The sequence below is a fragment of the Nycticebus coucang genome, chromosome 4 (assembly GCF_027406575.1).
Source record: "Nycticebus coucang isolate mNycCou1 chromosome 4, mNycCou1.pri, whole genome shotgun sequence".
NCBI classification, from domain to species: Eukaryota; Metazoa; Chordata; class Mammalia; order Primates; family Lorisidae; genus Nycticebus; species Nycticebus coucang.
Window position 1 is genome coordinate 54,058,399 of NC_069783.1, and position 12,760 is coordinate 54,071,158.

At 37.1% G+C, this 12,760-nt stretch overlaps 1 protein-coding gene across 6 annotated transcripts in view; it reads right to left on the bottom strand.

The window, feature by feature from the left end:
• The window catches only part of CCDC88A (coiled-coil domain containing 88A), a 130,780-nt gene that overhangs the window by 56,675 nt on the left and 61,345 nt on the right, over positions 1–12,760 (bottom strand). For all 6 annotated transcript variants that reach the window (XM_053588331.1, XM_053588332.1, XM_053588330.1 and 3 more), the window contains exons 8-9: positions 8,309–8,481; positions 1,415–1,496 (exon numbers count right to left, since the gene is read on the bottom strand). In XM_053588331.1, coding sequence (XP_053444306.1) covers positions 1,415–1,496; positions 8,309–8,481 — 255 coding nt within the window. The remainder of the gene's footprint in view (positions 1–1,414; positions 1,497–8,308; positions 8,482–12,760) is intronic.

Below are 12,760 nucleotides of genomic sequence, written 5' to 3' on the forward strand. Positions count from 1 at the left end.
ACACTGTTTCTCTTTTCACTTTTATTCTCTCAAAGGGCACAGTGGAGTTTTCCAGAGGCTATATGACATGTGGCATCTTGAATACAGAACCAGGTATGAGACTCTAGTAGTATTCTACTAAGTCACACATTAAAGAGATTTGCAAAAATGTAAAAGTGGTATAATTCTTCTAAAAGTTTTGTTTTGGAAAATAATGGTTAAAATATCATTTTTATATTAAAATGAAATTGGCTAAGTATTTTTGCATGAATTAATAATATCCTAAAATATTCTTAGCTTTAATTTCTAATAGGTAATACGTGAGTGAACACACATTCAAAAAACCCTGGCATCAAGAAGTGGAATAGCATCCTTAGCATATCTAGAAATAAAGAGAGTGAGAATATGACTCTCACTCTCATTTGTCTAGAAATTCTCGGTTTGTGATCTTGCAAATGTAGTGTTCTGTGCATTTAAAATGGCAAGTTAGAGGAAGTTAAGGAAAGAAACAACTGTGTAGCTTTACTCCAATCCTTATCACTTATGGATTAGAGAGCTCATACACACTACCTCCAAATAAAAATGAAACATCAGAGTGATTAGAAAAGTGAATTTTAAACACTATTGGTTCAAGATGAAAAAACACAAAGCTTTCATAAAATAAAAAGACAGCATTTATTTATTTAATTTATTTTGAGACAGAGTCTCAAGCTGTCGCCCTTAGTGGAGTGCCATGGTATCAGAGCTCACAGCAACCTCAAACTCTTGAGCTTAAGCAATTCTCTTGCTTTAGCCTCCCAAGTAGCTGGGACTACAGGTCCCCACCGCAACACCCGGCTATTTTTGTTGTTGTTGCAGTTGTCATTGTTGTTTAAGCTGGCCCAGGCCAGGTTTGAACCCACCAGCCTCGGTGTACGCAGCCTGTGCCCTACCCACTGAGCTACAGGTGCCGCCCTAGACAGTCATTTTTAAATAGTAAAAAGTTTTGCTTTTATGTAATAGGAAAAAGATGAAAAATTTAAAAGCATTCTGCGAGATGTATATCAACACAAAACACCACCAGAAATCAGAACTGCAGGGAGATACACCCAAACAGCACAGTTTACAACAAAGGTGTTCTCGTTTTCAATGTCACAGAAGATAAAAAAGGAAAACTAGGAACTACCCTCGTCCTAAGGTCCTAAGGACTCTTGAATCTTAGGAATGTTTGAATACCACTAATACAGAAGAAAGAAAAATTGAAAGACCTTCATTTCTAGTTCTGACGCTGGTATTTTTGAAGAGAAAGATACTGAAAATGTCATCCAAATCTTTTCAAGGCTCAGTAACCTCATTTATTTATGTGAAGTATTGAGGTAAAGGTTATAAATTCCAAGGAGAAAAATCAATTTCTCATACTTGGTGATCTTATATAATACAAGTTCCAGGTACAAACCTCTTGTTGCAGCCTTTTTAGTTCTATTTCCATTTGCTCAAGTTCTTGTTTACAGTCCAATAACTGTTCAGTCTTTTCCTCTCTTAAATGCAAAAATATATTTATTAAAGAGTAACACAGTACTTTTAAAAACTATGATTATCATCTGCATTGATACAAATGCATTGCTATTCTTAAGTAAATAGTCAAACATAGTATTATTAGCCACAACCTCAACCCAAAGGAGAAAAAAAAATTATTTAATGCATATTAGAAATTTATATGATCTGATGTCATCATTCAAGTCTCTTCTTAGTATTTTCCAAAGGCTAACCTCAATGACCAATGTCCTCATGGTTCATAATGTGGTTTCTCTCTCTCTTTTCATCTTTCCTGACCTCCTCTCCAAACCCACTCTGCTTTCTCTCCCTCTGTGCTTAGTCACAGACAATTAAGCAGGATGAGCTATTATGCAAGGCAATATGACCCGGGTCTGTGACATGTAAGGGTCTCCAAACTGTTTCAACATTTACAATGGCCTAAAGATACTGAGATAATAATAATAATACATTAATAATACATTTCCTATTGTCATACAGATACCTAAAATCTTTATACCTCTATTGGTTTCTGCTGTTGCATGTAAATATCAAATTTTTTTTTCTCTCTTTGTACTACCTTTTTTTTTTTTTTGTCACCCTGGGTAAAGTGCAGTGGCATTATCATAGCTCACTACAATCTCAAATTCCAGGGCTCAAGTGATCCTCCTGCCTCAGTATTCTAAGTAGCTGGGACTATAGGCCTGTGCTTGAAATGGGATCTCATTCCTGTTCAGGCTTGTCTTAAACTCCTGACCGCAAGTGATCTTCCCATCTCGGTCTCCCAGGGTGGTAGGACAGGCGTGATGTACTGCTCTACTTCTAAGTCCCATTTTCTTTTAACTAATTCATTCATTCCATTCATTTTAAACAGTCTCAAGCTGTCACCCTAGGTAGAGTGATGGCATCATAGCTCACAGTAGCATCATAGCTCACAGCAACCTCCAAATCAGGCTCAAGTGATCCTCTTGCTTCAGTTTTTCTATTTTTAGTAGAAACGGGGGTCTTGCTTTTGCTCAGGCTGGTCTCAAACTCCTCAGCTCAAGCAATCTACCCGCCTCAGCCTCCCAGAGTGCTAGTATTACAGGCATGAGCCACTGTATCCAGCCCTTAAGTTCCATTTTCTATCTCCCCTTCACAGTCAAGCTCCTCAAAGTAAGCCTCCATCCACCATCTGTATTTTTCTACCTTTTGTTCTTTAATAAAAGGTAAATGCTCGTTGTATAAAACAACTACTATTCTCACCTCCTCATATGCTCACAACCATACTTTTGTTGTTTGTTTCTAAGAGGCAGGGTCTTATTCTGTCACTCAGGCTGGAGTGCAGTGGCACGATCATAACTCACTACAGCCTTGGACTCTTGGGCTCAGATGATCCTCCTATCTCAACCTCCTGAGACGCTCAAATTACATGCATATACCACTATGCCTGGCTAAATTTGGGGGTGGGGGGTTGTAGAGACAGGGTCTTAGTACATGGTATGTTGCCTAGTCTCGCACTCCTGGCCAGCTGCGAGCAATCTTCTGACTCAGCTTCCCGACATGCTGGGATTTCAAAATCATAATTTTTTTTTTGGAGACAAGAGTCTCAAGCTGTCGCCCTGGGTAGTGTGCCCTGGTGTCACAACTCACAGTAACCTCAAACTCTTGGGCATAAGTGATTCTCTTGCCTCAGCCTCCCAAATAGCTCGGACTACAGATGCCCACCACAACGCCCAGCTATTTTTTGGTTGCAGTTGTCATTGTCATTTGGCAGGCCTGGGCTGGATTCGAACTCACCAGCTCTGGTGTATGTGGCTGGCTCCCTACCCGCTAAGCTATATCTGCTGAGTTCAAAATCATAATTTTTAATATTGGAGAAATATTTCCTCTGATAAAGAAGCCATAACTAAGTGGATTCCATTTTTCACTGTAATACATACTATTTTGGCTAATGAACTCATTAGTACACATAAATCCTGTGTTATTTCAGGGCAGAGACAGAGGTCTTGCTATGTTGCCCGGGCTGGCATCAAACACCTAGGTGTAAGCAATTCTCCTTTCTAAGCCTCAACAGTAGCTAGCACTACAGATGTATGCCACCATGTAGAGCATTGAGGACACAACTCTAAAAGTACATTACAGGTTAAAAGGTACTTGATACAAGCTGAGTATTCCTTATCCAATATGTTTGGAATAAGAAGTACATGGGGCTGGGGACACTGGCTCTTGTCTATAATCCTAGCACTCTGGGAGGCTGAAGTGGGAGGATCACTTGAGGTCAGGAGTTCAAGACCAGCCTGAGCCAAGAGAGAGACCCTGTCTCTATTAAAAATTAAAAAATTAGCCGGGCATGGTGGCAGGTACCTGACGTCCCAGCTACTTGGGAGGCTAAGGCAAGAGGATCACTTGAGCTCAGGAGTTTGAAGTTGTTATGAGCTAGGCTGAGACCATGACACTCTAGTCCAGGAACAGAGTGGGATTCTGCCTTAAAAAAAAAAAAAAAAGGGGGGGGGATTTAGAATTTATTAGATTTTGAAATGTATTTCGGATTTTGAAATATATTTGCATCATATACTTATCTGGTTAAGTGACCCTAACCTGAACATGCTCCAATGAACATCTCCTTTGAGCATCATGTCACTGATACAAAACATTCAGATTTTGGAGCATTTCAGATTTCTGATGTTTAGATTAGGAATACTCAACCTACACACAATTTGTGTCAAGCTGCCCTCCATAAAGCTCATTACCAACTTATAATACAAGCAGCAAAACACAAAGGTAGCTATATGTGAAACAACTGAACAATTTAAAAAATACTGTTATTTGTTTTCCCATGGCTGTGCCATTAACATTTTTTCTTTTCAGAATTATTAGCTCAAGTCATATTTCTAACTTCCTACTAGATGATTTCTCTTTTACTTACTGATAGAAATCTATTACCTTTTGTGATTTATACCTCTTACAATGTTTCTTTTGGAATACTGTGGAATACTTTTAATATTTCACACTATGTGGAATATTTTTTGAAAATTAGTTTTGAATTGTGGTAACATATTTACAATTTGCTGGCTAAGAGTGGTGGCTCACACTTGTAATCTCAGAACTTTGGGAGGCCAAGACAGGAGGATCACTTTAGGCCCAGAAGTTTGAGACCAGTCTGGACAACATCATGAGAACCCCATCCATTGCCATAAATAAAAAAAATTTTAAATTAGCTGGTGTGGTGGCATGTGCCTCTAGTCCTGGATACTTGGGAGGCTGAGACAGGAGGATTGCTTAAACCCAGGAGTAGGCGGTTACCCTGAGCTATGATTGCATCATTGCATTCCAGCCTGGGCAACAGAGCAAGACTCCCATCTCTACAAAGATAAAATTAAAAGTAGAAACAATTCAAATGCCTATCAACCAATGAATGGCTGATCAAAATATGCTATATCCATAAATGGAATATTAATGAACCATAAAAAAGAATAAAGTACTAATACACAGTACAATGTGGATGGACCTAGAAAACATTACGCCAGTAACAAAAGGCCATTTCTTATATAATTCCATTTATATGTAATGTCCAGAATAGGCAAATCCATGGAAACATAAAGTCAATCAGATTGCCAGGAACAGAGGGCAAAGAGAGGGAGTGGATGCAAATGGGTATGAGTTTCTTTTTGGGTTGATGAAAATGTCTTGAAATTAGACAGTGTGTGAATGACTGCATAGCTCTATGAATAAACTAAAAACCAATTAATTGTAACCTTTTTTTGGGCACCCCTCCCTTTCTAAATAGTATACCCGAAAAGGATGATTTTCTGATTTATGAATTGTATTTCAGTAAGGTTCTTTTAAGAAAAAAAATTAATCTTTTTTTTTTCCTTTGAAGGACAGGGTCTTGCTCTGCTGTGTGGGCTAGAGTGCAATGGTGTCTTCATAGCTCACTGCAACCTTAAACTTCTGGGCTCAAATAATCCTCCTTCCTCAGCCTCTGAATAGATGAGACTATAGGTGTGCACCACCATGTCCAGCTATTTTTTTATTTTTGTAGAGATAGGGTCTTGCTATGTTGCTCAGGCTGTTCTCAAACTCCTGGTTTCAAGTCATCCTCCCACTTCTGCCTCCCAAAGTGTTAGGATTATAGGCATAAGCCCACTGTGCCTGATCAAGAATTTCTAGTTTACAGTAGAGAAAACCCGTTCAAGACATGGGATCCATGAAGGCATAGAGAACTGTTAAAGGGAGTATTTGACAGGGTTAACTACTGCAATAATAATGAATCTTATAAGAAATTACTTTTCTATCCAAATCATAAATTATGCTTTTACTCTGCATATTTATAAATCATAAGCAACTGTACAATGTACTATCCATAAGTGAGTCCATTAGTTAGTTTGCATATTCTCATAATAATTATTTACTGTATAGTTTCCATTAGGTGTAAGGCAACCTGGACTATTATTTCGCACTTACTCACTTTAGTAAAGACCTTTCCCAATAAAAAGATCTAGAACAAACAATAGAAGAAATTCATGAAGGACCACATTTTCATAGGACAACAAAGTATTAAATGGTATCCAATGAAATGCTAGCTACTGGAAATACGTGCTGCATATGGCACAGCTATTTGTCCATTAAAAATATCCATTTATATTTTCCAATAAGGATATGTACAGCCAAATTTTGTCAATCTCTTTAGGTTGTTTGGAATTTTAATATACCTTATGGCCAAGTAAATTTCACTTAAAAAATTAAATTCTAATATAGTACAAAACCTTAAATGAATTCATAGCCATCATTATAGTTCTAATTGCATGCTTTATTTGAAGACGGGAGAAGATTGTGCTAAATTATATGGAACGAACTAGTGTTCACTATTTAGGCTATCCATTAACTGCCAGTCAAAGTAATAACAGCAATCTCTTCCCTAATTTTCCTGGTGCAGCTGTTTACAGAATATCCTGGGCGTGTTCAATTTCAATAGATACACAGTAATGCAGACATCCACAAATGAAAGCTGTATTTTTTTTGTTTTCAAATTTTCCTATAGACTATAAGGTTTTTTCTACCTTGCATATTCAATCATTTCCTGTAACTGCTTTAAATAATCAGCAAATAAATTAAATTGCTATTACAGTGGTTTTAAATTTAAAATCTATACTCTGAAGCTCAAATTCCAAGAAAACAAACAAAAAAAATTTTAAGACACAGACAAAAGCCCCCCAAACAAAAATCCTTTCTTCTTTTTTAAAGGACAAAATTAAAAAGCTCCAGCAGAGATTGGTCACATCTTTACTTGTGGTTCACCAAGGAATGCTCATATTATATATACTCACTTTATTGTAATGATCTTTGAAAATTAACCTGAATATAGTCATGCATTGTTTAACAATAAGAATAAGCTCTAACACATGTCATTAGGCAATTTCCTCAATGGGCAAACACGATGTCCAGTACTTACGTAAACCTGGATGGGATATCCTACGGGATATCCTACTACACACCGAGGCTACGTGGTATATATAGCCTATGGCTCCCTAGCTTACAAACCTATACAGCATGTTACTGTATGGAACATAATGGTAAGTATTTGCATATGTAAACATATGTAAATGAAGAAAAAGTACAACAAAACATATGCCCTAAAAAATAAAAAATGGTACACTTGTATAGGGCATTTACCATGAATAAAGTTGTTCTGTGTGACTCAGTGAGCAAACCAAAGCCTAGAACATTACTGTATACTACTGTAGACTTTGTAATCACTATATACTTAGAGTAAACTAAATTTATTTTTAAAAATTGTTTTCAGTAATAAATTAAACTTAGTTCACTTTAACTTTATTTTATAAACATTTTAATTTTTTTAAACTTTTTATCTCTCTTATACTAACACTTAGCTTAAAACATAAACACACTGTACAGCTGTACAAAAATATTTTCTTTTTTATATCCTTATTTTATCAGGTTGTTTTCTGTTTCTAAAATTGATAATTTTTTTTTTTTTACTTTAAAAATGTGTTTGTAAAAACTAAGACACAAACACACACATTATTAACCTAGGCTTACACAAGATATCAAGACGTCATTAGGTGACAGGAATTTTTCAGCTCCATTATAATCTCACAGGACCACCACTGTATTTGCGTACTGAAATTTTTCAGCTCCATTATCACCTCACGGGACCACCATTGTATTTGTGTACTGAAACATCATTATGCTGCATGGCTATATTTACCTTTCCTAAGTATATGACTTAGGCACATCAGTTACTCAATGCAGAAAATACACAAAAAAAATGTATTTTTTTGTAGTACTGAATGTCAATAGTCTTGTTTTTTTAAAATATTAAGCTTTTAAAAGCTAAACATTGATCTTCATCAGTGGTTTCCAGTAATTTGGATTTCAAGGAATGTAAAAATAAAAAAAAATTAGGATATTCCCAGTTTGCTGAGGAAGGAGACTATTTTATAGAAGAAAATAATTTTGTACTTTAAAAAAGAAGAAAGGATTTTTGTTTGGGGGGCTTTTGTCTTTGTCTTAAAATTTTTTTGTTTTATTTTCTTGGAATTTGAGCTTCAGAGTATAGATTTTAAATTTAAAACCACTAGGGAGATAGAAGAACATAAATCCAGAATAAAGGGCATCCTTTAAATCAGTAAAATTTAACATTAAGAAACCATTATGCCAGTCTCCTTATTTTTCTCATTTTGACATACTCTAGTGAAAACATCGGCACAAAATTGGAAAGCCACTTATTTTTATTCCATAAGCCTAAAAATATTGTTTAGGTCACATTTGGGACCACAAAAATTCAATGAACCTTGAAAAATCAGCAACTTACAGTTCCTGCCTGAGCCTTCTTATCTTGGCTTTAGCATCTGCCAGTTCCACTGACAGATGTTGTCGACTTTCTGTTCGCTTCATGCCTGGAGAACCACAGGGTGACTGTGCAGATGAAGAGGCATGGGGTAGAAAATGGATACCATCCCGTTCTTCAGAAAGCTCTATGATAGTCTAAGAAATTATAGAAATAAATCCAGACTCAATTTCAGTACTCTACATATCAGCAAAATAAACACATCAATACTATTTACTGACTGTACTACATATCAAAAACAATTCACTGGTCAAAAACATTTTAACTTGTCATATTTAGCTGCCATTTTTAAAAGTTTCATTTAACAGTCATGCATATACTATTTAGTAGATAACACTAGAACAAGACTTAATACTTTTTCTCTTCCTTGTTTTTAACAAAAGAAATCAATTATGGTAAGATAACTAGATTATATGAAAAATGCTAGGAAGGCATAAAAGATTTATTGACAAAAGAAATAAATTAACCCAAGAGTGATTTGTCTAGAACGGTGCCATCCAATATGATAGACAGTCGCATAGGTAGCCAGTTAATTAAAAATTTAAAGTGTTAAAAAGACAGTTCCTTAGTCACACTAGCCACATTTCAAGTGTACAATAGCTGTATGTGGCTAGTGGTTACTGTCCTGAACAGCCCAGAAATACAAACTTGCTGTCACTGCAGAACTGGATTGCAGTGCTCTAGAGTTATAAACAGGGATCTCAGAGGGACCTAACAAAACCTCGGAAGTTTAGTTCAATCTCTTTATTCTGCAGTAAGGTAACTGGGACACAGTTATTGATTTACCCATGATCACACAACTAGCTAAAAGCCATGCCAAGACTCCAAGCCAGTCTCTTGGCTCCACATCCCATGCTCTCTCTCCTATACACTAGTTCCAATCTGCTTCCTATTTCAAAGCTTCCTTTATTTCTTCCTTCAGAGACACTCCATGTGGACATAAACCTCATTCTCCTTTTCTAAATCTAAACTTTAAGAGCTATTTAACCCACATGTACCTCACACAATCCTATTTGTCCATTCCCCAAATTTCCCTCCCTCCCCTTTTTTTTTCAAATTCCCCTTTTCTTTATTGGTAAATTATCTTATTATTGTAAACCAACTTCTCAGGTCTTTCTTTCAAACTTCTCAGGCAAACAGACATTGTCCTTTACAGCAATTTCAACTGCCCTACTACTCTGAACAGAATGTGTTCAGTCACCACCTTGGGACCATAAAAATCACCATCCTCACTTTTTTTCTCATTACCCAGTCTTATCCACCCTCACTGAATCACTGTGTTTTTTATTCCTTTTTTAAACCATCTACCAGAATTCATTTCTTATCCTTGGGATACATTTCAGCACCTGCATCAAGGTCTGTCCTATCTTTCTGCCTGCAATTATTGCTTTCAAATTTCCATTGTGCCTGTCAGTAAACCACAGAGCATGATTTCCTAGGCCTTTTTCTCTCTAGGTGCTATGTCCACTCCCTAATCAGTGCCTAGGGGCTTACTCCTTTGTGGGATGCCTCTTTTACTATCATTACCCCCAGGGCAACATACTACACTTAAACCTCCAAACAGTACTGCTAGGAACTCTATAGAGTTCTCACACAGCCTGGAATTATAAATAGGCCCTAAAATATCAACCTTATTTTTGAATTTAATAGTAACATGCTGTTACCTGATGATGACTCACTCTTTGGTGAAAAAAGGGAATTAACATTTATAGAACCTCTAGCTAGGATTTACCAAGATCTCACTCAATACCGTAATCTGAATTAGAAGAATTATGTGTATTTGAGACATGAGGAAACAGAGGCTCATACTGGTTAAATAACTTAACCAAACTCATACAAACAACGATGGGGATAGCAAGAATTCAAATTAAAGTCTGACTCTAACCCTGTGTTACCTTCCTTACCTACCATCAGTTTGTTCTATTCCTGTTCCAAGATGATAAAGCTTTAAGAGAAAAACAAAAAGTCACATCACCCTACTGCAGACTTTGCCATCCAGTTTCAATTAATCTCTTTCCACTACCCATCTATCCTTTTACTGAAATCTTACTGATTGCCTGGCAACCTTCCTCATGATGACTGCTATAAATACATTCCCTTTTCTCCACTTGAGTCTCCAAGTGTAAACAACTATCTTACTTTCCAACAAATGACCTCTCCTCCAATTTGCCAAAGAAACAGAACCAGAACCACTCAGGATTAACTCATCCATTTTGATGCTTTTTTTTGCTCCCAACCTGTATTTCTTACTTAAACATTTCCAATTTCTTTCTTCCTATTGGCTTTTCTTCTCCTTGTTCTTCAAAGATATACTAGTTTCTTCTATCTAGAAAAATAAAACCATATTCCCTCCCTACCACTTCTTGCTTAAGAAGAGGTAGTTCATGACACTATTTCATCCTAACTCTTTATCCAGCATGCTGATCCCAACTTCTCCACCTCTGTAATAGTGTCATTAATATTCATCATAGCCCAAGCCCCACATCCCTGGAGTCAACTTTTATTTGTACATTTTTTTACTGTCCCAATTATCTTGAATCCTGCTTTCTAATATCTCCTAACAATAGTATCTAGTATTTAATAAATATTTGTTCCATGCACAAATAAATTAGTCCTTAATTATATGCTAGCTCATATTTTTCACTTATAATGATGTTTTTCTTAATAAGCCAGATAAAATCTTTCTCATATCTCCTGTGCATCTCTTGATCACTTATCTAGTGTAGTACTATGCTTAAAACATCCAAATAAGCAATTGACAAAAAGAAGAAAACTACAGGAGACAGAAATTACATTTGAACTCAATAGGTGGAGAAGTGGAGGTAGCTTCCACATGCCAATGAACAGAACACAAAAGAACTATGACCCACAAGATATTTAAAGAAAGAAAGAAAGCCAGTACTTTAAGTGTCCTGAGGTATTTTTCCATTAAAGGTTAGACACTGTGACTTTTCTCTAATGGCAGTAGCTTCTTGAACACAATAACTAAGAAAATGCCAGGAAGGCTATGTTAACCAGTGTGATAAAAATGTGTCAAACGGTCTATAAAACCAGTGTATGGTGCCCCATGATCGCATTAATGTACACAGCTATGATTTAAAAAACTTCCCATACATTTTCAAAATAATCTGAAAGGAAATGTCATTAAAGCAGAACTCATAAGCTTTCTCGGATCCTTCCAACTAGAAGTTACAAGTAAATCTTCCTTCTTTAAATTCCTATAGTATTTTGGATGGGCATGATGGTTCACGCCTATAATCCTAGCACTCTGGAAGGCCGAGGCAGGTGGATTGCTTGAGCTCAGGAGTTTGAGACCAACCTGAGCAAGAACAAGACCCTGTCTCTACAAAAAAAAAAAAAAAAAAAATGAAAGAAAGAAAAAAACTAGACCAACATCATAGTGCATGTCTGAAGTCCCAGCTACTGGGGAGGTTGAGGCAAGAGGATCGCTTAAGCTCAAGAGTTTGAAGTTTCTGTGAGCTATGACGCCAGGGTACTCTACCCAGGGGTAAAGAGTCAGATTCTGTCTCCAAAAAAAAAAAAAAAGAAAAGGAAGAAAGAAAGAAAGAAAAGAAAATTAGGCCGGGCACGATGGCTCATGCCTGTAATCCTAGCACTCTGGGAGGCTAAGGTGGGCAGATCATCTGAGCTCAGGAGTTTGAGACCAGCTTGAGCTAGAGCAAGACCCCCATCTCTAAAAATAGTCAGGCATGGGTGGCGCCTGTGGCTCAAGGAGTAGGGCGCTGGTCCCATATGCCGGAGGTGGCGGGTTCAAACCCAGCCCTGGCCAAAAAGCACACACACACAAAAAAAATAGTCAGGCATTGTGGTGGGCACCTATAGTCCCAGCTACTTGGAAGGCTGTGTCTGAGGCTGCTGTGAGCTATGACGCAACGGCACTCTACCAGGGAGCAACAAAGCGAGATTCTGTCTCATGGGAAAAAAAAATTAATTGAAAAACATAAATTCCCATAGTATTTTGAGGTATATCATTTTTACTTACCATTTAAAAAAATGTTATTACAGCATAATTATTTTATTAAAATAACTTCCCTATTAGACTGTAACCGTCTTTGTTTTTCTTTTTTTTTGAGACAGAGTTTCACTTTGCCTCCCTCAGTAGAGTGCTATGGCATCACAGCTCACAGCAACCTCAAACTATAGGGCTCAAGCGATTCTCTTGCCTCAGCCTCCCTAGGAGCTGGGACTACACACGCCCGCCACAACACCTGGCTATTTTTGTTGTTGCTGTTTAGCAGGCCCGGGCTGGGTTGGAATCCACCAGCTGGGGAGCACGTGGCCAGTGCCCTAACCACTGAGCATGGGCACCCCTAGACTGTAACTATCTTTGGGTTCAGTTTGTTATTCTCAAGCACTCTAGCACAAAATCTTCCAAAAAGCAGGTGTTTCTTTATA